The sequence below is a fragment of the Octopus sinensis genome, linkage group LG23, assembly GCF_006345805.1.
Source record: "Octopus sinensis linkage group LG23, ASM634580v1, whole genome shotgun sequence".
Classification (NCBI taxonomy): domain Eukaryota; kingdom Metazoa; phylum Mollusca; class Cephalopoda; order Octopoda; family Octopodidae; genus Octopus; species Octopus sinensis.
The window spans coordinates 27,920,620-27,943,628 of NC_043019.1; the positions used below are offsets into that span (position 1 = coordinate 27,920,620).

At 38.0% G+C, this 23,009-nt stretch overlaps 1 protein-coding gene across 3 annotated transcripts in view; it reads left to right on the forward strand.

The window, feature by feature from the left end:
- The window catches only part of LOC115223378 (WASH complex subunit 2), a 123,732-nt gene that overhangs the window by 28,755 nt on the left and 71,968 nt on the right, over positions 1 to 23,009 (forward strand). For all 3 annotated transcript variants that reach the window (XM_036512581.1, XM_029793885.2, XM_029793886.2), the window contains exon 17: positions 182 to 381. In XM_036512581.1, the coding sequence (XP_036368474.1) occupies positions 182 to 381 (200 nt within the window). The remainder of the gene's footprint in view (positions 1 to 181; positions 382 to 23,009) is intronic.

A 23,009-nucleotide genomic window follows, 5' to 3' on the forward strand; every position in this document is an offset into this window, starting at 1 on the left:
CATGTTGCCATTCATCGGACAGTTGTGATGAATACTTTTGCAGCTTTAATAAAAAGTATATTACTCCATCATTAGTATTTGAGTACTGTTTTTTTCCACTTTGTTTTGCACTTATGTGCTTTCCTGTGTGTGTGTATATATATATATATATACAATGGATTTTTATTTATTCTTTAAACAGACTGGAGACGAAAGGGATTCAGTCAATCGCAAAATGTCTGTCAACAACTCGAAGCCTGTTCGGTCTGAATCCTCAACATCATCCTTGCTAAGCAAACCTTCTGAGACAGTAAAGCATAGTCCACTTCAGTCCAGTGACAGCCTCTTTGCTGACAATAACGATGACGACCTTTTCCTTTCAAACCCTGTGCCCAACACACAGTGAGTAAATTTAGTACCCTTTACCTTTCTCTCTCTTCACTCTTCCCCTTTGTTTCTCTCCTTTATTTCTTCACTTTCTCTTTCACTTTCAGTTCTCCCTCTTATCTGTTCATTTCTCTCTTTTACTCTCTTTAACAGTGGTTCTCAACCTTTTTTAATATCTGGGCCAAATCCAAAACCTGGATTTTTTTGTTCTTGTTTTTAAGGGGCTGCACCAAAATAAAAGTAAAGCATATGGCAATTAAAGAAAAAATTTATATTTATAAAGGCCTCACAGAGGCAATGACAAATGACTGAGACCTTTGGCAATATGCCGGGCTTGAAAAGAAGACCCATCAAGCCAGGGAAATCATAGTCATAGCAGATACAGGTGTCACGCAACTGGCACCTGTGCTGGTGGCACGTAAAAGCACCTATTACAATCTCAGTGTGGTTGGCATTAGGAAGAGCATCCAGTTATAGTAACCATGCCAAATTGAACTGGTGTCTGGTCCAGCTCCCCAGCTTACCAGCTCTGCTCAAGCTGGCCAACCCATGCCAGCATGGACAACGGACGTTAAATAATGATGAGGATGATGATGAAAGGGAAAGCCGTCAAGGGCTGCCTGAAGAATACTTGAGGGACACATGTGGCCCTGGGAACCATGGTTGAAAACCACTGCTCTATAATCTCTTGTTTTCTTCTTCTTGCTTTGAAACTATTTTCATACATCAAATATGTATATATATTTCGTTTTTGTACTTGGTTTGAAAGATTCTTTATGTGAATTCATGTGTTGAAGCATATTTTATTGTGTCTGAGGAGAGTCAGTAAAAAAAAATAAATAAATGAGTGGAAATTGGACCAGTGAGTGTGTTAAATTAATAAGGCACTAAAAGAGAATAACTCTCCCTAGACACAATAAAATGTATATGTTACAAAGATATTGCAGCCATAGAAATACCAGCCTATTATAGGCCTCAAGCTCTGAAATTTTGCAGGAAGGGTTGGCTAATTGATTATATTGGTAGCAGAGTTCAGTGGGCACTTATTTTATCGACCCTGAAAGGGTGAAAGGCAAAGTTGACCTCAGTGGAATTTGAACTCAGAATGTAAGGACAAATGAAATACCGTGAAGCATTTTGTCCAGCATGCTAACAATTCTACCGGCTTGCCATCATCGTCGTTTAACGTCCGCTTTCCATGCTAGCATGAGTTGGACGATTTTGACTGAGGGCTGGTGAACCAGGCTCCAGTCTTGATTTGGCAGAGTTTCTACAGCTGGATGCCCTTCCTAACGCCAACCACTCCATCTTTTTTAATAATGATAATAATAATAATAAGAGCACTCAGAGAGCGCAAACCTCAGCCAAGGCAACACTTATGTCCTCGCAAAATTTACCCAGAGATGATTTTTAAAACGAGCATATCTGAAATAAACTCACCTGCTCTCACAAACAAAAATACTAGGAATGAACCCGGCTGCTCTCAAAAATTAAGTAAAAACACTGGAAAAATAATCCAGAATTCTTGTCCGGTAATGGATTGATCTCAAAATCTAATCAGTTTGTGCTTGTCACGAGGCCAAACATTCCTGAAAGTTTCATCTGAATCCATCCAGCAGTTCTTGAGATATCTTGTCCAAGGTCAAGCAAACACAACTGGAAACAATACCTCCATCTTCACTAATAGCAAAGGTAATAATTATCTCTGTGTGGTTCCAATTTTAGAATATGTACTGCCAAAGCTAGTAGAATAATAATAATAATAATAATAATGATTTCAAATTTTGGCACAAGACCAGCAATTTCAGAGGAGGAGCTAAGTTGATTACATCGATCCCACTGTTCAACTGGTACTTATTCTATTGACCCCAAAAGGATGAAAAGCTAAGTTGACCTTGGTAGAATTTGAACTCAGAATATGAAGACAAATGAAATGCCACTAAGTACTTTGCCTGGTGTGCTAATGCTTCTGCCAGCTCACTGCCTTTTTAATAATAATATATTGTTGTTGTTGTTAATAGCAGAATCATTAGAGCTTCAAACAAAATTACCTTGCAGTATTTTGTTATGGCTCTTTGCATTCTGAGTTCAATCCTCACTAGGGTCAACTTTACCTTTCATCCTTTCAGGATCGGTAAAATAAAGTATCAATCAAGCAATAGGGTCGATGATATCAACAGACTCCCTCCTCTCAAAATAAATGACCTTGTGCCTAGGTGGGTATTCACATTCTCCACTGCTGTTTTTCTTATCTGGAGTATGGTGAATCAAATGTTTGAGATATTTAGTTACACAAATGGCTAGGAAGTGTGGGGGAAAAGTATTGAGAGAGAGAGGCAGTGAAATGGTGGCTAAGCAGCTAATATAGTCCCAGGCTAACAGTAGGGCAACAGAGTATGATGTAAGTTAGTGACAGACACACAACTACAAAAGATCACACAGAAAGGTTTATGAGGCAAAGAAACACATGAAGCATCAAGCTATTGATAAAGAAAAGGATTGGATGGTTGGGTGGTAGAAATAGAAAGAATGAAATTAAAAGAAGAGATTCCCAGTTGGAAAATGAGGCACTGTTCTCTTGGTGGTGGATTACATTAGGTCTGTAATGTTGATGAAAACTCCAAAGAAGGAGAGGTGGGAAAAGTAGCAGCCAGCAGATTGTATGTAGTGAGTCATAGGTTTCAAGATGCTGAGGATGTGACTGGGAACATTGTGAGATCTTTTCCACTCATAGTGCAATTGTTGGTTAGTCTCTCAGTCCGTAATTTGGTCTGTCTAGATCAGGTATGAGCAACCATTTTTGAGACGTAGGCCACATGAGACATGGCTCATCATCAGGTGAGCCACACTACTGAGAAAATTAAGGTAAATTTTTGTTAGGCATTTTATTCAGAAAGTCTTGCAGATTACAGTTTGCCCATGACTTGTGTAGATCGTGAGTTCAAGTTCTATCAGGGTTAATAAAATAAATGCTGGTAATAACTCAATCCTTCTCCCTCCATTTCATTTTGTTAGAAATTATTTTGTCACTGTTCAGTCCCAAGTCGGCACCTGTGTCGGTGGCACATAAAAAACACCATCCGAGCGTGGCCGTTCACCAGCCTCGTCTGGCACCTGTGTTGGTGGCACATAAAAAACACCATCCGAGCGTGGCCGTTCGCCAGCCTCGTCTGGCACCTGTGTGGGTGGCATGTAAAAAGCACCCACTACACTCACGGAGTGGTTGGCGTTAGGAAGGGCATCCAGCTGTAGAAACATTGCCAGATAAGACTGGAGCCTGGTGCAGCCTTCTGGCTTCCCAGATCCCCGGTCGAACCGTCCAACCCATGCTAGCATGGAGAACGGACGTTAAACGATGATGATGATGATGATGATGACTGCATGTGTACCATTGGCGATTTTTTTTTTTCCTCCGTCTTCCCTTCTTTGGATCTTTCCTTTTCCTATGTTTCTGACGAAGAGCTCCGCTCGAAACGTTAAACCCTCCTTCTTTCCTGAGCATCCAATAATACTATACTTGTTCCACGTCCTCACGTTGTTGTGTTTTCATGTTTGGATTAATTATATATATATATGTTAGCACGCCGGGTGAAATGCGTAGCCCTTGTGGGTAGTAAAGAAATATATCTATAAACTAAGGGAAATAACTCAAGTAAGCTATAATACCATGATCATTTATAAATTTATTAAAAAAATTGCAATTTCTTCAAATTATCTCCTTTGCATTTGGACACCAACTGCTACTGTTTTTTTTTTTTTTAATTCCAACTAAGAGGTAAATTCATTGACAATTATTTGTGTGTCTCATTCAGTCCTTTACAATTTAACTGATTTATCTAAATTCATGTCAGTGTGGTTAAGAAGCTTGCTTACCAACCATGTGGCCTTGGGTTCAATCCCACTGTGCAGCATCTTGGACAAATGTCTGCTACTGTAGCTTTAGGCCAACCAAAGCCATGTTAGTAGATTTCTTAGATGGAAACTACAAGGAGGCCCATCAAATACATCCGTAGCACATTTGCCAGCACCACATAAAAAGTATCCATGCCAGAATCATGTAAAAAATAAGCTCCCATGTTAGTGCCACATAAAAAGCACCCAATACACTCTGTAAAGTGGTTGGTGTTAAGAAGGGCATCCAGCTGTAGAAACCATGTCACGGCTGGAGCTTGGGGTAGCTCTCCAGCTTGCCAGCTTCTGTCAAACTGCCCAACCCATGCCAGCATAGAAAACAGATGTTAAATGATGATAATAATTATTATTATTATTGTATGTGTGTACCTTTGTCTAGATATCATATGATGGTTATGAATGTTAACCATCATACAAGCAAGGCTGTTCATTTCCAGTCTTCCATGAAAAACATGTCTGGCCATGGAGTAATATTACCTTGCTTGGAAAGAAGTGAGGGTTGGCGACAGGAAGGGCATCCAACTGTAGAAAACTGTGCCTCAACAAATTTCGTCTGACCCATGCAAGCATGGAAAAGTGAATGTTTGGTGGTGATGATGATAATATTGTCATGTGACTGGAGTTAGGACACTGAACTCCTGCTAGTTCAATCCACCTGTAAAGAGGTGAATGGACTTGTATCTGTCTAACACCCATGTCACCTGTAAACTAGTAACATGGGGTAGATGGACATAGCTCGCTGTTGTAAGCAACCAGAACACTGTATATCACCATCATCATCTCTTAACCGATATAACCAGTTGCTGTGTGCTACTCTTAATGCTTTCATAAACAGCAGTCATCGCTGGTTTGTGTTTTCTGTCATGCATAGCAGGGTTGCTGTGTTGCTTCTTGTCCAGTCTTTGATGTTGTCAAACCTGTATTTTCTCTGTCTGCTTCTCTTTCACCCTCCTTCAACTGTATCCTGAAGAACAGTTGTTTTTGGACAGGGAATTGTGACGGGGGATACATGACAGTAGCAGGTAAGCTTTCATCTTTTTCCTCGGAACCCTAGGATTCCGCAAAAGGTTCCTAGGGGTTCCATGAGAATGAGTGAAATAAGCTAATGCTAATTTCATGATCGTAATATTACTACTCATGCACGACATGTTATTAGTTATTGTAATATAGACATCATCCTGCGCAGGAGTGGCTGTGTGGTAAGTAGCTTGCTTACGAACCACATGGTTCCAGGTTTATTCCCACTGCGTGGCACCTTGGGCAAGTGTCTTCTATAGCCTCAGGCTGACCAAAGCCTTGTGAGTGGATTTGGTAGACAGAAACTGAAAGAAGCTCGTCGTATATATGTACATATATATATGTGTGTGTGTGTGTGTGTGTGTGTGTTTGTGTTTATCCCCTCAACATTGGGAGGACAATGTTACGTCCCTGTAACTTAGCAGTTCGGCAAAAGAGACCGATAGAATAAGTACTAGGCTTACAAAGAATAAGCTCTGGGGTCGGTTTGCTTGACTAAAGGCAGTGCTCCAGCATGGCCACAGTCAAACGACTGAAACAAGTAAATGGGTAACCATATATATAGATATATATATATATATGTGATATGATATTTAACATGTGAACTACAATGAAAAAATATGAGAAAGATATGGTATATAGTTTTTCTCGTGCAGGGGTTCCTTGAGACATGTAATTTATTTTAAGGGTTATACAAAGGTTAAAAGGTTGAGAAACACTGTGCTAACATGTAGCAAAGACTCCAGGCATTTGAGCATAGATGCTTCAGAAGACCACTACACATTCCTTGCACAGAGTGCAAAATGAACATCTTTGTCGGAAAGCAAATCAACAAATACGCTGGCAGACAGAAACCATTCTATAACACTAGTTTACTAACTTCAAGCGTAGATTTCCACCACCGTCTCCTGAGAATCACATAACATCACATGGTATTACATCATATGCTACACCATTACATCACATCACATCACATCCCACCGTTTATATATGTTCCTCACATCACATTATGCCACAGTCCATTACCTCTTCATTCATCACATAACGTCCACATGACATCAGACTGCTTCACATTGCGTCACATCACATCACATGACATTACGACTTCATTGTGTGCAAGAATTTTATAGCAAGACAAATAAAATGAATCCTTTGTAGCGACAGCAGCAGGGGAGGGGGTGATGCTGGCGGCGGTAGTGGAGGTGGAGGTGGGTGGTGATGCTAATAGTAGTAGTGCTTCTGGTGGTGGTAGTGGCAGTGGAGCAGCCACCTACGATATATATGAAACCTTGTGTAAATAACCGAAAACAAATGGCTCCATTTTTTACTGTTGTTGTTGTTATTTAACTTTCATTGTTTAGAATTTCTATGGATTTTTGTTGTTGTTTTGTTTCAAGCATTAAAAAGAAATCAAAAGAAAAAGTTACTGGAAGTTTGATATTCTTTTATCATTGTTTTTGTTTCCTCCTCATCATCCTCATCCTCATCATCATCATTACCACTGCTATTATCATCATCATTATCATCATTACTACTACCGCCACCTCCACCATTGTTAGTCATCACCATCATCATCAGAGCCAGCTTGGGAGGGAACCTCTACATGGTTGCTCAACTTGCTACAAATAGTAGCCAAATGACCTCAAATTACACCTTGCCTTCTTAAAGAGTGGAAGGACACATTGGATAATGTAGTCTGAGGTTGGAAAAGGTTGGACCACTGGTCTGCTGGACCAAGGCTCAATATCATAATCATCACCACAGCTAGCATCATCATCATCATCATCACTGTTATCATCACCAGCATCAACAACACCACCACCACCACCGCTATTATAGATGTGCAGTGTCTGAATAGTTACATTTCTGTATCATCATCATTATTATTATTATTATTATTATTATTATTATTAGTTAGTGATAGAGCAGTGCATGCCATCAAAGTGACACTGGGGTACAAATATATGAAGCCCAGTATACCTATCATGACTACCCGTCTGATAAGGGTACACCAGGCACATGCATCACAACCATATATGCATGACTTGGTCATCGCATATCAAGATAAACAGCGCATTACCTTGTAGGTGGGGCCCAGTTAGAATTTTCTTCAGGTCAAGTACCCCATCTTGCTCAAAAGGTCCCCGAATAAGGGTTGTTTAATGATGTTGAACAAAACACCCATGTTTTCAGAGGTGGATTATTCAAACCCCAAAGAATTCCTCTCAACACATGACTATGATGCTCCCCAACTACTTCTGCTCATGATCAGAGATGCACATATCACCGGCCACTAAGGGACATGCTCAGCTGGTTAAGGTCAAGCAACTGACAAGCAAATCTGTGGTATTGAGCAGAATATTTGCTCAAGAAAAAACAAAGTACATGATAACACTTCCAATAATTTAATATCAGAAGCCATGAGAGTCACTGCCTGGTACTGCATCAGGGCATTTATTATTATTATTATTATTATTATTATTATTATTATTATAATATAAGGCAGCAAGCCAACAGAATCTTTAGCATGCTGGATGAAATGCTTAGTGATATTTCACCTGTTGCTATTTTCTGAGTTCAAATTCCACTGGGGTCAAGGAATTAAGTACCAGTGAAACACTAGGGTCGATCTCCCGAAATTTCAGTCCTTGTGCCTATAGTAAAAAGAATTATTATTATTAAAGTGGTGAGTTGGCAGAATTGTTAGCATGTCAAGCAAAAAATGCTCAGCAGCATTTCATCTGTCTTTATGCTCTGAGTTCAAATTCCACCAAGGTAGACTTTGCCTTTCAACGTTTTGGGGTCAATAAAGTATCAGTTGAGTACTGGGGTCAATATAATCAATTAGCCCCCCCTTGAAAAATTCAGGTTTTGTGCCTTTAGCAGAATGGATTATTATTATTATTAACACAATTAAATGGTAGGCTTACTTATGGTATTCAATTTCTAAACTGCCTAAAAGACTTCCATGATGTTAACAACTTGAACACTTTCAGTCTGTAACCCTTAGACAATGAGCCACCTAAATGCATTTAGATTCTAAGCCACTTTAAACACATTTAAAGTGTAAGTCATTATGCATATTTAGATTATAATCCACCTGAACACATTTTGACTGTAAGTCACCTAAACATTTTTTAAATGTAAGCCAACTAGCCATAAACTAGACCATCTAAGTACTGACTGTAAGCCACCTAAACCTGTTTAAATTGTAAGCCATCTAGACTACAAACCACCTAAGTGTTTCAAGTGTAAGCTGTCTAAGCATATTTATAGTGTAAATCACCTAAACACATTTTGTCTGTAAGCCACCTAAACACATTTTGCATATAAGCAATCAAAACACATTTCAAGTGTAAGCCACTTGAACACATTTAGACTAAGCTGTTTAAACACATTTCAGATGTAAGCCACCTAAACACATCTTGTCTGTAAGCCACCTAAACACATTTTGTCTGTAAGCCACCTAAACACATTTTGTCTGTAAGCCACCTAAACACATTTTGTCTGTAAGCCACCTAAACATATTTCAAGTGTAAGCCACTTAAACACATTTAGACTAAGCTGTTTAAACACATTTCAGATGTAAGCCACCTAAACACATTTTGTCTGTAAGCCACCTAAATACATTTCAAGTGTAAGCCACCTAAACACATTTTGTCTGTAAGCCACCTAAACACATTTTGTCTGTAAGCCACCTAAACACATTTTGTCTGTAAGCCACCTAAACACATCTTGTCTGTAAGCCACCTAAACACATCTTGTCTGTAAGCCACCTAAACACATCTTGTCTGTAAGCCACCTAAATACATTTCAAGTGTAAGCCACCTAAGTACATTTAGACTAAGCCATGTAGGTACACACATCAGTCACTTCAACACATAGACAGTAAACCATTTTGAACAGAAGTGTGTGCTACATGTCATCTAAATATAATTTGGCTGAGAGACCCATAAACACGTTGGGATTCAAACAAACCTATCTAAGCATGAATCAAGCAATTATCTTAGTTAGTTTCATATTTAATTAGGACAACTAACTTCCTCTTGTTATCAGTTCGGGTTAGAGGTAAACTGTACTTGATTACATAATCTCTGCTTCCTCCTCCTCCTCCTCTTCTTCCCTGGAAGCTGCAGGTTTTGATGACGATGCTGATAATTAGATATGACTGTGAATATGTTTATATATATATATATATATATATATATATATATATATATATATATATATAATATAATATATATATATATATTATATATATATATATAGCATCTTATCACCACCCACACATAAGTACCCCCTTGTACATACACACACACACCACAGTCACCTACACACATACAGGCACAGACACACATTTACTAAAACATATGTGAATACGTTCTCACATGGCATTGGTGGTGGGTTAAGGATTTGGGGTGCAGCAAGAAGAAAGAGTCATACATCTCTCTCTTTCTCTCTCTCTCTCTTTCTCTCTCTCTCTCTCTCTCTCTCTCTCTCTCTCTCTCTCTCTCTCTCTCTATTTTGGAAACATGCCAATACTGAATTTCTTTTGCAAGATGCAAAACGCTATCCTCCATCATCATCATCACTACCACAGCCACAACCATCTTTATTACTTTGTTCGCAACTGTACTGATAGACACGTATACATACCTCCATCACCGCCGCCACCACCGCCACCATCTTTACTGCCACCTGATGAGGCTGGAAGCTGACAGCTAACAACTTGCCTTTTACAGAGCAACAAGTTGTTGTCGAGGGTAGAGTAATGAGGGATGATAGATTGGTAGAGAGGTCACTGAACAGGGTGGCTATATGGATGGATGGGTACGTAGACACAAGGATAGACGGATGGAAGCACAGACAGGTAAATAGACAGGTAGATAAATTGATAGATGGATGGGTGGATAGAGGTGAACATGGACAAACAGATAAAGAGTTGGCTGAATATGAGGATAAATAGATGAATGGAAAAATAGAAAAGCTTATATGTTTGGCAGGTGAATAAAATTGACTGAAGAAAAAAAAGAGATGGTTTCACTGTGTGTGTGTATGTATATATATGCATGGTAAAGACCCCCTTCATATATATATATATAAATATAAATGGATGAATGAATTATCCTTTGTTTACCGTTAACTTGGAAAATTCAATAAACAGTTACCAGGGTAGCAAAATTCACGCAAGTAACACGGATGAAGCGACCTATTCAAAGGTAGAAACTCCGGGTTAATGTGCACTAATTTGTGTAGTATAAGTAAATACTCTTTCTTTCCTGATGAGAAGATTGCATTTTACATCATTTATTCCTTTGGAATAAAACCAATGTTGTCTTCGAAACATATGTCGAAAGTAAAAGAATTTTAATAACATCTTCGTTCAACTCCATTTATTTACTTATATATATATATATGGGTAAAGCTCCCGCTTTGGTCATGAATGACCATGGGATTGCACCTACAAAGTTCCCTGACACTCTAACCACTGAGCCATGTGCCTTCACTTCACAGAAATCAGGATGGCCAAGCAGTCTAAGATGCTGCATTCAGGCCGCAGCTGGGTCTTCTCGGCTTGGGTTCAAATCCCACTCCTGACAAACAGTGATGTTTATTTATATTTATATATATATATATATAGAGAGAGAGAGAGAGAGAGAGAGATGTGTGAGTGGACAATTGAAAGAAAGAGGCACTCAGCACATTTGGTAGGAGTTACATATATCATTATTTAAAACTGTTTGATTCGGCCCCATCTTAAACATTTGTAGGCCCATCACAAGAATTGATCTCATCAGGCTGAGGGGCTTAAGCTTGGCAGGCAAGGTTCATGTGACAGGCCTATAAATCTTTAAGTTCTATGGGGCCAAATCAAGTTGCTTTTAAATGGTATATTTGTGGGGGGGGGGAAGCACATCTGTGTGATTACAGTAAAGTTTGCTTCCCAACCATGTAATCTTGGTTTCAGTCCCATTACAAGGTACCTTGGGCAAGTGTTGTCTTCTGCTATATCTTCAGGCCAACCAAAGCCATGTGGGTGGATTTGGTAGGTAGAAACCGAAAGAAGCCCATTGTGTATGTGTGTGTGTGTGTATGTGTGTATATATATATATATATATATATATATATACATATATATATATGCATATATATGTGTGTGTATATATATATATGCATATATATGTGTGTGTATATATATATGCCGAAATTACTACGATGATCCGGTTCTTGACTGAAGACTGAGAGTTTCGAATGTCCTGTCCATGTTTATTGTATCGTCTTCTAAGAGTTATACGTTCTTGTCCATGTTGTATTTTTCTACATACCTTAATATATATATATCTATATGCATATATGTGTGTGTATTATATATATTATATATATATATATATGTGTGTGTATTATATATGTGTATATATATATCTATATATGCATATATATGCATATATATGTGTGTATATATATATATATATATATATGCATATATATGTGTGTGTATATATTATATATATATATATATATGCATATATATGTGTGTGTAATATATATATATATATATATATATATATATGATATATATGTGTGTGTATATATATATATATATATGCATATATATGTGGTGTATATATATATATATAATATATATATATATAATATATATATGCATATTGTATATGTGTGTGTGTTGTGTATATTATATATATATATATATATATATATATATGCATATATATAATACTGTTTTTATCAAATTTGTGTTTGGTGAGTTAGGTCTTGGCTGCCTATGCATGTGAAAACTGGACTCAGCAAACCCTGTGGAAGAAACCTTCATGGTTCAACGGAGGGGAAAGTGGCTGTTGCAATGCATTGTGGAGTGCAGAGAGCAAGATGAGGCAAGTAAGGCATCTTGGTCGTCCACTGCATCTGTCTCCATCGCCAGTGTTGGTGTCACATAACAAGCACCACCAATGCTGGTGCCATGTAAAAAGTATCCAGTACACTCTGTAAAATGGAAACCTTACCAAAACAGATACTTGGAGCCTGGAGTAGTTCTCCGATTCATGACACCTGTCAAACCATCCAACCCATGCCAGCATGGCATGGAAAATGGATGGTAGATGATGATGATGGTGGTATATATAATCAAAATAAGCAACAAGGATTGTATGGATAATACAGTACTAAATTTTCGTGCCTCAACTTAAGTACCATATTCATCTGAATCTAAATTTGTGCTGAACTCATATATATATAAATATAGGAAGAATTCACAAAAAAAAACAAAAGACGAAGACAGGTGGTGTAGACAACAAAGAGATGTATTAGTATAATGCTCGGGAAATGAAAAAGTCTTTAATATTTTGAGCCTACGCTCTTCTACAGAAAGGAACACAGGGAGAGAAAATAAAGAATGTGTAGCGGCTAGCGATCTATCAAGGTGAATGCTGGACAGAAGGGTCACACAGGAGAGCTAGGGAGAAGGGGAGATAATAAAGTAGTGGTGATCCCAAAATGAAGGTGCGTGTGTGGGTGTATAAGAGAGTTTGTATATGCGTGTGGAAGAGGGCTGGTGATCTTGACGTGTGTGTATGTGTAGGTGTGAAAATGTGGGTTTGGGAAGTGGTCAGTGCTGATGTGACATGTTGTGTGGTATGGTGGTGTAAGGTGTGGTGTGATGGTGTTGGGAGGTGGGGAAAGCAAGGGTGGGATGTGGGTGATATGGGGAAGGTGGGGTGGGGTGACAATGAAGGGGGAGTGGCTTTGTGGTAAAAAGCTTGCTTCCCATTGACATGGATCTAGGTTCAATCTTACTGCATGGTATCTTGAGCAAATCCACTCATAAGGTCTTTGGTTGACACAAAGTTATAGTAGAAGACATTTGCTCAAGATACCATGCAATGAGATTGAACCTAGATCCATGTCAATGGGAAGCAAGCTTCTTACCACACAGCCACTCTTGACATATATATATGTGTGTGAATGTCATTCATTTCTAATATTCTGCAAGAATATGCAAGTATGGAAAAGTGGACTATAAAATGATGATGGTGATGATGATGGCGACTGTCCTCCTCCCAGCCATCCAGGAGGGCTCTATGAATAAACAAATGACTCAGCCTGTTTAACCCATGTTAGCAATGGAAAGTAAAGATGAAATGATGGAGGGGAGCGGGGAGGAGCAGATTCTTTTATTCTCTTACTTGTTTTAGTCATTCGACTGTGGCCATGCTGGAGCACCGCCTTTAGTCGAACAACTCAACCGTGGCACTCATTCTTTGTAAGCCTAGTTCTTATTCTGTCGGTCTCTTTTGCTGAACTGACACACACACGAATATACACAGACATACACACAAACACACACGGGCCTCTTTCAATTTCCATCTACCATATCCACTCACAAGGTTTTGGTCAGTCCGAGGCTATAGTAGAAGGTACTTGCCCAAGGTGCCATGCAGTGAGACTGAACCAAGAACCGTGTGGTTGGGAAGCAAGCTTGTTACCACACGGCCACGCCTGCACGTATATATATATAATATATATATATATATATATATATACATATTTTATCATTTACTTGTTTCAGTCATTAGACTGTGGCCATACTGGGGCACCACCTTGAAGAACTTTTAGTCAAATGAATTAACCCCAATACATGTTTATTAATATAATAGCTTGGTAATTACTTTATCGGTCTCTTTTGCCAAACCACTAAGTTACAAGGATGGAAACACACCAACACCAGTTGTCAAGCAGTGATGGATAGGCTCACACACACACACACACATACATGCACCACACACACACACACATATATATAACGGGCTTCTTTCAGTTTCCATTAACCAAATCCACTCACAAGGCTACAGTAGAAGAGACTTGTCGAAGCTGCCACACTGTGGGACTGAACCCAGGACCGTGTGGTTGGGAAGCAAGCTTCTTACCACACAGCCATGCCTGCGCCTATCTATATGTGTGTGTGTGTGTATATATATATATATATATGAATACATACACACACACACATATATATGAATAAACACAACACCATATATATGAATACATACACACACACACATATATATGAATACATACACACACACACACATATATATATATATATATATATATATATATATACACACACACTGACATGTATATGTAATGGTGTGTGTATATAAGCCTCTTCTCTATCTTAACTTGTCATTGTTCTCTATCGCTCCACCACCATTCTGCTCAACCACCGATGGTATTATTAATAAAACTGCTCATCCTACTGACGTGAGCAACAACAACAACAACAAACAACACCCACTACCACCGATAACAACAGCAACAACAACTAACATCTGCTAACCATCCAGTATCAACAACAACAACAACAACAACAACAAACATGCAACTCTCCACCCTCGCTACCACTCCCCTCTCCTCCTCCTCCTGCTCTCCCCCCCCCCCGATCACCTCCACCCACCCCTCCACACACACACATCTAGTTTCTGTAAAAGCTCACTGACAGTAATCTACCAATTCCATTACTGTCAGAGCTTCTCTTGCCAAACTGTGTGTGTGTGTGTGTGTGTGTGTATGTGTGTATGTGCGTGTGTGTGTGTATGTGCGTGTGTGTGTGTATGTGCGTGTGTGTGTGTATGTATGTGCGTGTGTGTATGTGTGTGTGTGTATGTGTGTGTGTGTATGTGCGTGTGTATGTGCGTGTGTGTATGTATGTGCGTGTGTGTGTGTGTGTATGTGCGTGTGTGTGTGTATGTGCGTGTGTGTGTGTGTGTGTGTATGTGTGTGTGTGTGAAAGAGAGAGGGAGAGAAAGGAAGTGTTTGTTTGTGTGTGTGTGTGTGTATGTCTGTCAGTGTGACTATATGTGCGAGTTTTTAAGTCTGCCTCTGTTTGTGCATGTGTGTGTGTGTGTGTGCGCGTTTCTCTTTATCTCAGTATGCGTTTGTCGTTTGGCTGCATGTTTGATCCAACCCACATGTACGCATACACACACACACACACACACGCTCGCTCGCATATACACATACATGCATTATTCTAACCACGTGTGTGTGGTGTGTCTGTGTCTGTGTGTCCGCACGCATGTGTATGAGTGAATGTGTGTGTGAGCAATAGAGAGGTGTGTGGAAGGGTGTGGTGAGAGGATAATTGAAGACAGATAACAGAGATAAGGGTGGGGGTGGAGAATTAAGCAGAATTAGCCTCCCCCCTCCCTGACTTCCTCTCGCACATACTCACACATCCTCTCCCCCTCGTCTCCCTCCCCTCCCAACTCTCTCTCTCCTTCACTGTCATTCCTGGGAGGACAGCTCTGTTACTGTACAGGCAGCTGGTTGTCTCACCCATCCTGCCTCGCTTCTCCCCACATCACAGACATATATGTACAAACATAACTTGTAAATAGATAGATGGCTAGATACACACATAGTTCAGTATGTGTGTGTGTGTAATATGTATGTGTGTATATGTGTGTATGTATGTGTATATATATATATATATATATGTATACATGTGTTTATTTATATATATATATATATATATATATATATGTGTATATATAATATATCTACAACACATGTGTTTGTGTAAATATGTCTGTGAATGTGTGTGTGTATATATATATATATAATATATATATATATATACATACATACATACATGCATGCACACACATATGTATATGTGTGTGTGTGCCTATGTGTACATATATTTACATATATGTATGTGTGTGTATACTCACATATATATATATATATATATATATATATAATATATGTATCTGTTCATATAAGTGTTTGTGTGGTGTGTATATATATATATATATATATATATGCACTCACACTGCATACATACACGCACCTTAAATAAACTCTGTCCAACCCATGCAAGCATAGAAAAGTAGACTTTAAATGATAATGATGATGGATGGATCGATGAATGGATGAATGTGTTTACAGGGAAGAGAGAAGGTAGGAGGAATGTGACATAACCAGCCACGTCTTTATATTGGTTGATTAGTTGAGAAGTTTTCTTCACAACCATAAGGCTATAGTTTCAATCCTACCACGTGGCATCTCAGTGGAGTATATTTTAACATAGCATCGGGTCGTTCCAAGCATTTTGAGAGTGAAACTTGATAGATGTATGAGCATTGAGAAACTCATAAAATGGATTGTTCTTTTAATTCAGAGGCCTGGCGTTATGCTGATTCTATTAGAGAATTGCATTAAAGGTATTGGGTCTAAGGAATACACAGCCAGATTGCATGCTAATTCTATGAGCAGATAATCCAGCTAATTGGAAGCTCATTTATTGGTAACAGAGGCCATCATGTGTGTGTGTGTGAGTGTATAGTGTATATATGTGTGTGTGTGTATATGTGTGTATATAGTATATGTGTATATATATATATGTGTGTGTGTGTGTATATATATATATGTGTGTGTGTGTGTGTATATATATGTGTGTGTATGTATGCATGTAGGTATAATGTGTGTGTGTATATATAATAAGCGCTGGAGTGGCCTTGTGGTAAGAAGTTTGCTTCCCAATCACATGGCTCCAGGTTCAGTCCCACTGTGTGGCACCTTGAGCAAGTGTCTTCTACTATAGCCTGAGGCCGACCAAAAGGAGTGGATTTGGTTGACGGAAACTGAAAGAAGCCTGTCGCATAAATATATATATATATATATATATATATATATATATATATATATATATATATATATATATATAATGTGTGTGTCTGTGGTTTGTTACCCACCATCGCTGTCAACCGATGTTGGTGTGTTACATCCGCGTAACTTTGGTTTGGTGAAAGACTGATAGAATAAGTACTAGGCTTAGAAGGAATAAGGCTGGCGTCAATTTGTTCGACTAAAGGTGGTGCTGCAGCATGGCCACAGTCAAATGACTGAAACAAGTAAAATAATAAAAAATAAAAGCATGTGTGTGTGTGTATATGTATGTATGTATGTATATATATATATATATGTTTGTGTGTGTGTGTGTGTGTGTGTGTGTATATATATATATATATACATACACACCGAAGGGTGCAACACCTGCAAGGGACCAATGCAAGATGGGTCAAAGCTATCACTATGATGAATAATGATTCCCAGTAATTCCATTTTCAATTTCACTAATTTGTTATATATATATATATATATATATATACACACACATATAGTGTGTGTGTATGTATATATATATATATATTGGTAAAAATGGTAAGATAACAAAAGAAAGAAAGAGACCTCAATATTATGTAAATAGAGGAATTTATCTGTAAAATAATATGTGACAGTTATTCAGTAGCCAAGATAAAACTCTTGAGTTTCGGATGCCGAGGTGGAAATCCACCCCACCATATATCTATCTGTCTATCTTCGGTTGTCTGGCCACATGGTGCAGTTGTGACTAGTTTAGGAAGCTTCACAACCACATAGTTCCAGGTTCTATGAAATGGCATTTTTGGCAAGTGTTTCCAATTATAGCTCCAGTGTGACCATGCCTTCTGAATTGGAATTGGTAAACAGAAAATATGAGAAAGCCTGTTATGTGTGTTTTGTGTGTGTGTGTGTGTGTGTGTGTGTGTGCACATCTTTGTTTACATTCCATAACTTAGCAGCTGCACGAAGAGGTATTGGTAAACAACAGGCTTACAAAGCATTTAGAAAAGCACAACTGCTGGCACCAGAATGGTGCTCCAGCATGGGCTGCTGTCTAATGACTAAACCACCAATAAAATGAGAAAGAGAGAGAGAGAGAGTGTGCATGTGTGTGTGCACATGTACATGTATGAGTGTGTACCCGTGTGTGTGTGTGTGTGTCTGTATACTTACATGTGCACAGCATGAATGTCAAAGCATCTCTCCAAATTACTCCATCAGCCTCTACCACCACCACCACCACCACTACCACCACAATCATCCCACTGCCACCCTCTTATATTCTGCAGCCTGATTATTCACACACACACACAAACACAAACACACACACAAAACACTCTCTTCCTCCCCCTCCTATAACTCTACTCCTCCTCCTTCCTTCCTCCCTCTGCCTCCCCTTCCTCTTCTTTCATCCAATCCAATGACTGTCTCATTCCAACAGGCTAGATCATAGGATCTAATCACACTGTCTCCATCTGTCACAGTCCAATAGCCAGCTACCGCTGCTGCTGTTGACTGACTGACTACCACTACTACTACTACTACTACTACCACTACTATTACTACCACTACTACTACTAGCAGTGTGCCTATATGAGCTGCTGCTGCTGCTTTCATAGTATTAAAACAACTACCACAACAACTGTTTCTATTATTAATAATATCACCACCACCACCACCACTGCTACTACTACACCTACAGTTGTAGCAGCAGCAGTAGTGTAAGTATCACTACAACTGCTGCTACTACTACTACTATTACTACTGACTCAACCACAACATGGATATAGCTGCTGCTGCCGCTGCCATAGGGTAAATACTAGCATTACTACTACCACCACCACCACCACTACTACTACTATTACAAATACAATAACAACAACTAATATTACTATTGCCTATCTCTCTCTATCTATCTATCTATCTACCTATCTGTCTGTCTATCTATCTGTCTATCTATCTGTCTGTCTATCTCTCTATCTATCTGTCTGTCTATCTATCTGTCTGTCTATCTATCTATCTATCTATCTATCTATCTATCTATCTATCTATCTATCTATGTCTGTCTATCTCTCTATCTATCTGTCTGCCTGTCTGTCTATCTATCTGTCTGTCTATCTATCTCTATATCTGTCTGTCTGTCTGTCTATCTATCTATATGTGTGTCTATCTATCTATCTATCTGTCTGTCTATCCATCCTTCTATATATCTGTCTATCTATCTCTCTGTCTATCTATCTATATATATATCTATCTGTCTATCTATATGTACATGTGTGCATACACATGTGTATATATACATACATACATACATATCAAATATATATATGTCCATCTATATTCCTTACATATATGTTTATATATCTATCTATCTATCTTTCAATCTAACTACCTTTTTTAGTTAAGTATAAGTATCTGTGTTTGTCTATATATATGTGTGTAATTGTGTGTATATATATATATATATATATATAGACATGTATATGTTTATCAATGTATTTATACATCTGTCTATCACTGTCTTTATGTTGGTAATGCCTTTGGGAAATACATTAATGTCACAACTTCCCAATTATCTAAATGCCCTTCCTTCCAAGCCCTCCCCCTCCCCGAAACTTCTCACGCTTCCTCTCACTTTCTACCTGAGTAAACAAAGTTCTTTGCTGCTGTTGTTGTTGTTGTTTTCTTGTGGTTGTTGTTGTTCTTATTACATGTGTCAAATACTGTCGTGGATGTTGTTTAACCCCATGTCACTCTGACAGAGCTGGTCAGGGAGCAAAAGCTTTCCAACCTTGACTACCCTGTCTTTACTTATTTCCAAACAAAGTATCTAGAACTATATTATCTTGCATGTCCTCTTCATGTTTTTCAAAACAGCAGAGTACAGTTTGAAGGAGATTTGGTTGCTATTTCTAGCATGTTGAGCAACCAAGTGGAGGCTTAATATACTGTTGTTATTATTGTTGTATAGCCCCTACATCATCTCTAGTTGATCACACTCATGCCACAGGGGCCCTGAATTATGTGATCCTTAAACCCATTGCATCACATAACACATCACAATTCTACTGTGTACTCAGATATGCTATGTTGACGGTTGCTGTTTAACCCTAGGTCAACTGCTAATAAACACCATTATGATCAGACATTCTGTGATCGTCTTGTTTTTTAAGGGTATCTTTTCTTTTTCACATCATTATCCAATGTACAATCTCCATGTTTAATGCAGTAGGATGTGATTTGAGGAAGATTTGGCTGTTGTTTTTAGCAGATTGAGTGAATGCATTGAGGGGTCCCATGCAGTATTTTATCACATGGGTTGCATGTGGTGTGGCTCAGGCAAGTTGCATTATCTCCGCAATCCATCGATTGTTGTTATTGTGTAGTCCCAAAACATAAAGGAGTTAAAACTTATAGGGAACTAGGCCCCATTTCTGTCATTATACAAATAGTTTATATTGAACTAAGCCCCATTTCTGTCATTATATGAAAAGTTAATGGGTAGTGGCTCTTTCTGTGACCACCACATCTCCACATTTCAAGTAAAGGATCTTTTATTACGGAAGTCTTGAAGTGAACGGAATAACCAGTCACGTTGTCAATAAATAACTTCAACCACCACAACTATTTCACTCAAGTGGTGACAAGTGCAGGACATCAACAGTTTTTTGAAATTTGCGCACACAAACACACATACATCATCATCATTATCATTTAACCCTTTAGCATTTAAACCGGCCACATCCAGCCAGAAGTATTCTACCTGTTCTATGGTCAAACTGGCCAGATCTGGTCTCTCACACCAACCCTACAATATCGTTTTAAAAATTAACAGCTATCTCATCAAAATCTCATAGCTACAAGATTAATGACTGATTAGTTCAAAACAATGTGGATAAAAAAGCATTAATCTTGGCAGAATAATGCGAACACTAAAGGGTTAATGTCCATTGTCCATACTGGCAAGGGTTGGATGGTTTGACCTGGGCTGGTGGTAAGCTGAGGGGCTGCACCAGACTCCAGTCTGATTTGGCATGGTTTCTGTGGCTTGATGCTTCCTAACGCCAACCACTCCAAGAGTGTTATGGATGCTTTTACATGCCACTGGCACACGTGCCAGTTGCATAACACCAGTGTCTACCACAACTACAATTTCACTTGGCTTGATGGGTCTTCTACTCAAGCCTGGCATATTGCCGAAAGTCTTGGTCATTTGTCATTGCCTTCTTGTGACCCAAGGCTTGAAAGGTACTTTTTAAGTGCCACATGCACGGATACTAATGTGTGTGTGTGTGTGTGTGTGGTGTGTGTAACTTTATATACATACATATATATAGATATGTATATTCTTTTATTCTTTTACTTGTTTCAATCATTTGACTGTGGCCAGGCTGAAGCACCTGTATATATATATATATGTATTTCCAAAGGTCTGTGGCATTATTTTTTATAAATTGTTAATAACTCTGAAAAAAAAATCCTTCTTTAAATATTGTAAAAGAATCAAGTATTTTTTGCAAACACTTGGCATGGCTCTGTGGTAAGAAGGTCCCTTCCCAACCAGATGGCTCCAAGTTCAGTCCCACTGTGCAGCCCCTTGAGCAAGTACCTTTGACTGTAGACCCAGGCCAAGCATAGCCTTGTGAGTAGACTTAGCTGATGGAAACTGAAAGAAGCCCATCATATATGTGTCTTTGTGTTTGCCCCCCCCCCATCACTGCTTGACAGCCAGTGTTGGTTTGTTTACATCCTCTGTATCTTAGCAATTCAGCAAAAGAGAGATTATATAATAAGTACCAGGCTTTAAAAAAAAAGTATAAATGTAAACTATATAACTGTGTGTGTGTGTGTGAATCTTAGTGTGTGTATTTATCAGAGTGTAAAGGATGATAGCTACATAATTGTGTGTGTGTGAGTTTCTATAATTTATATATATGTGAATGTACATATATATTTTATATATATCTATATATATACATAATATTATATATATATATATATATATATATATATATATATATATATACTAATTGTGTGTGTGTGAGTTTCTATAATTTATATGTGAATGTACATATATATTATATATATTATATCTATATATATACATACATACATTATATAATATATATATATATATATATATATATATACATACATAAATACATGCATACATACATATGTATGTGAGAATATAATTTGTATTGTTTAAGTTAGGCACGTGTATCTCTGTTTTAGTGTGTATGTGTGTGTGTATTTATCTGTAATAATCCTAAGATAAATGTGTCTTTGCATATTCATATATTATGCATGTGTGTGTGTGTGTGTAGGTGTGAATACCTGAATGTCACATGTTAGTCTTAAATAGTGAAGTGTGTGAGTGTTTGTAGAGTTGTGTGATGAAAATGTAAAATTATACTGTGGGCGTGGTATGTGTGATATGTTTATCAATAAATATCTGTACTATAACTGTCTTTCCGTGTGTATATATATATATAATATAATATATAATATATATATTCTCTCTTCTCTGTTTATGCACATGTTTGTATGTCTATCATCATCATTATCTTCATCCTTTAACGCCCATGTTCCATGCCGGCATGGGTTGCACAGTTTAACCCTCTACTGACAGCATCCCTATTCACGTCCCATACAACTTTCATGAGCCATTTGTCTGCTCTTAGCTTCCTTAGAGACCACCAGATCACAGAGCATTTGCAGATACATAATGTATATATACTCTGTGTGTGTGTGTGTGTGTGTTTGTGTGTGTGTGTAGATATATCTATATTTGTATATGTATATATGTAATACATGTATGTATGTCTATAAATTTGGGTGTGTAAATATATACACACTTACACACGCATATACAGATGTATCTATATTTGTATATATATATAAATATACATGTATGTATGTCTATAAATTTGTGTATGTAAATATATACACACTTACACATGCATATACAGATGTATCTATATTTGTATATATATATAAATATATATTTGTATATATATAAATATACG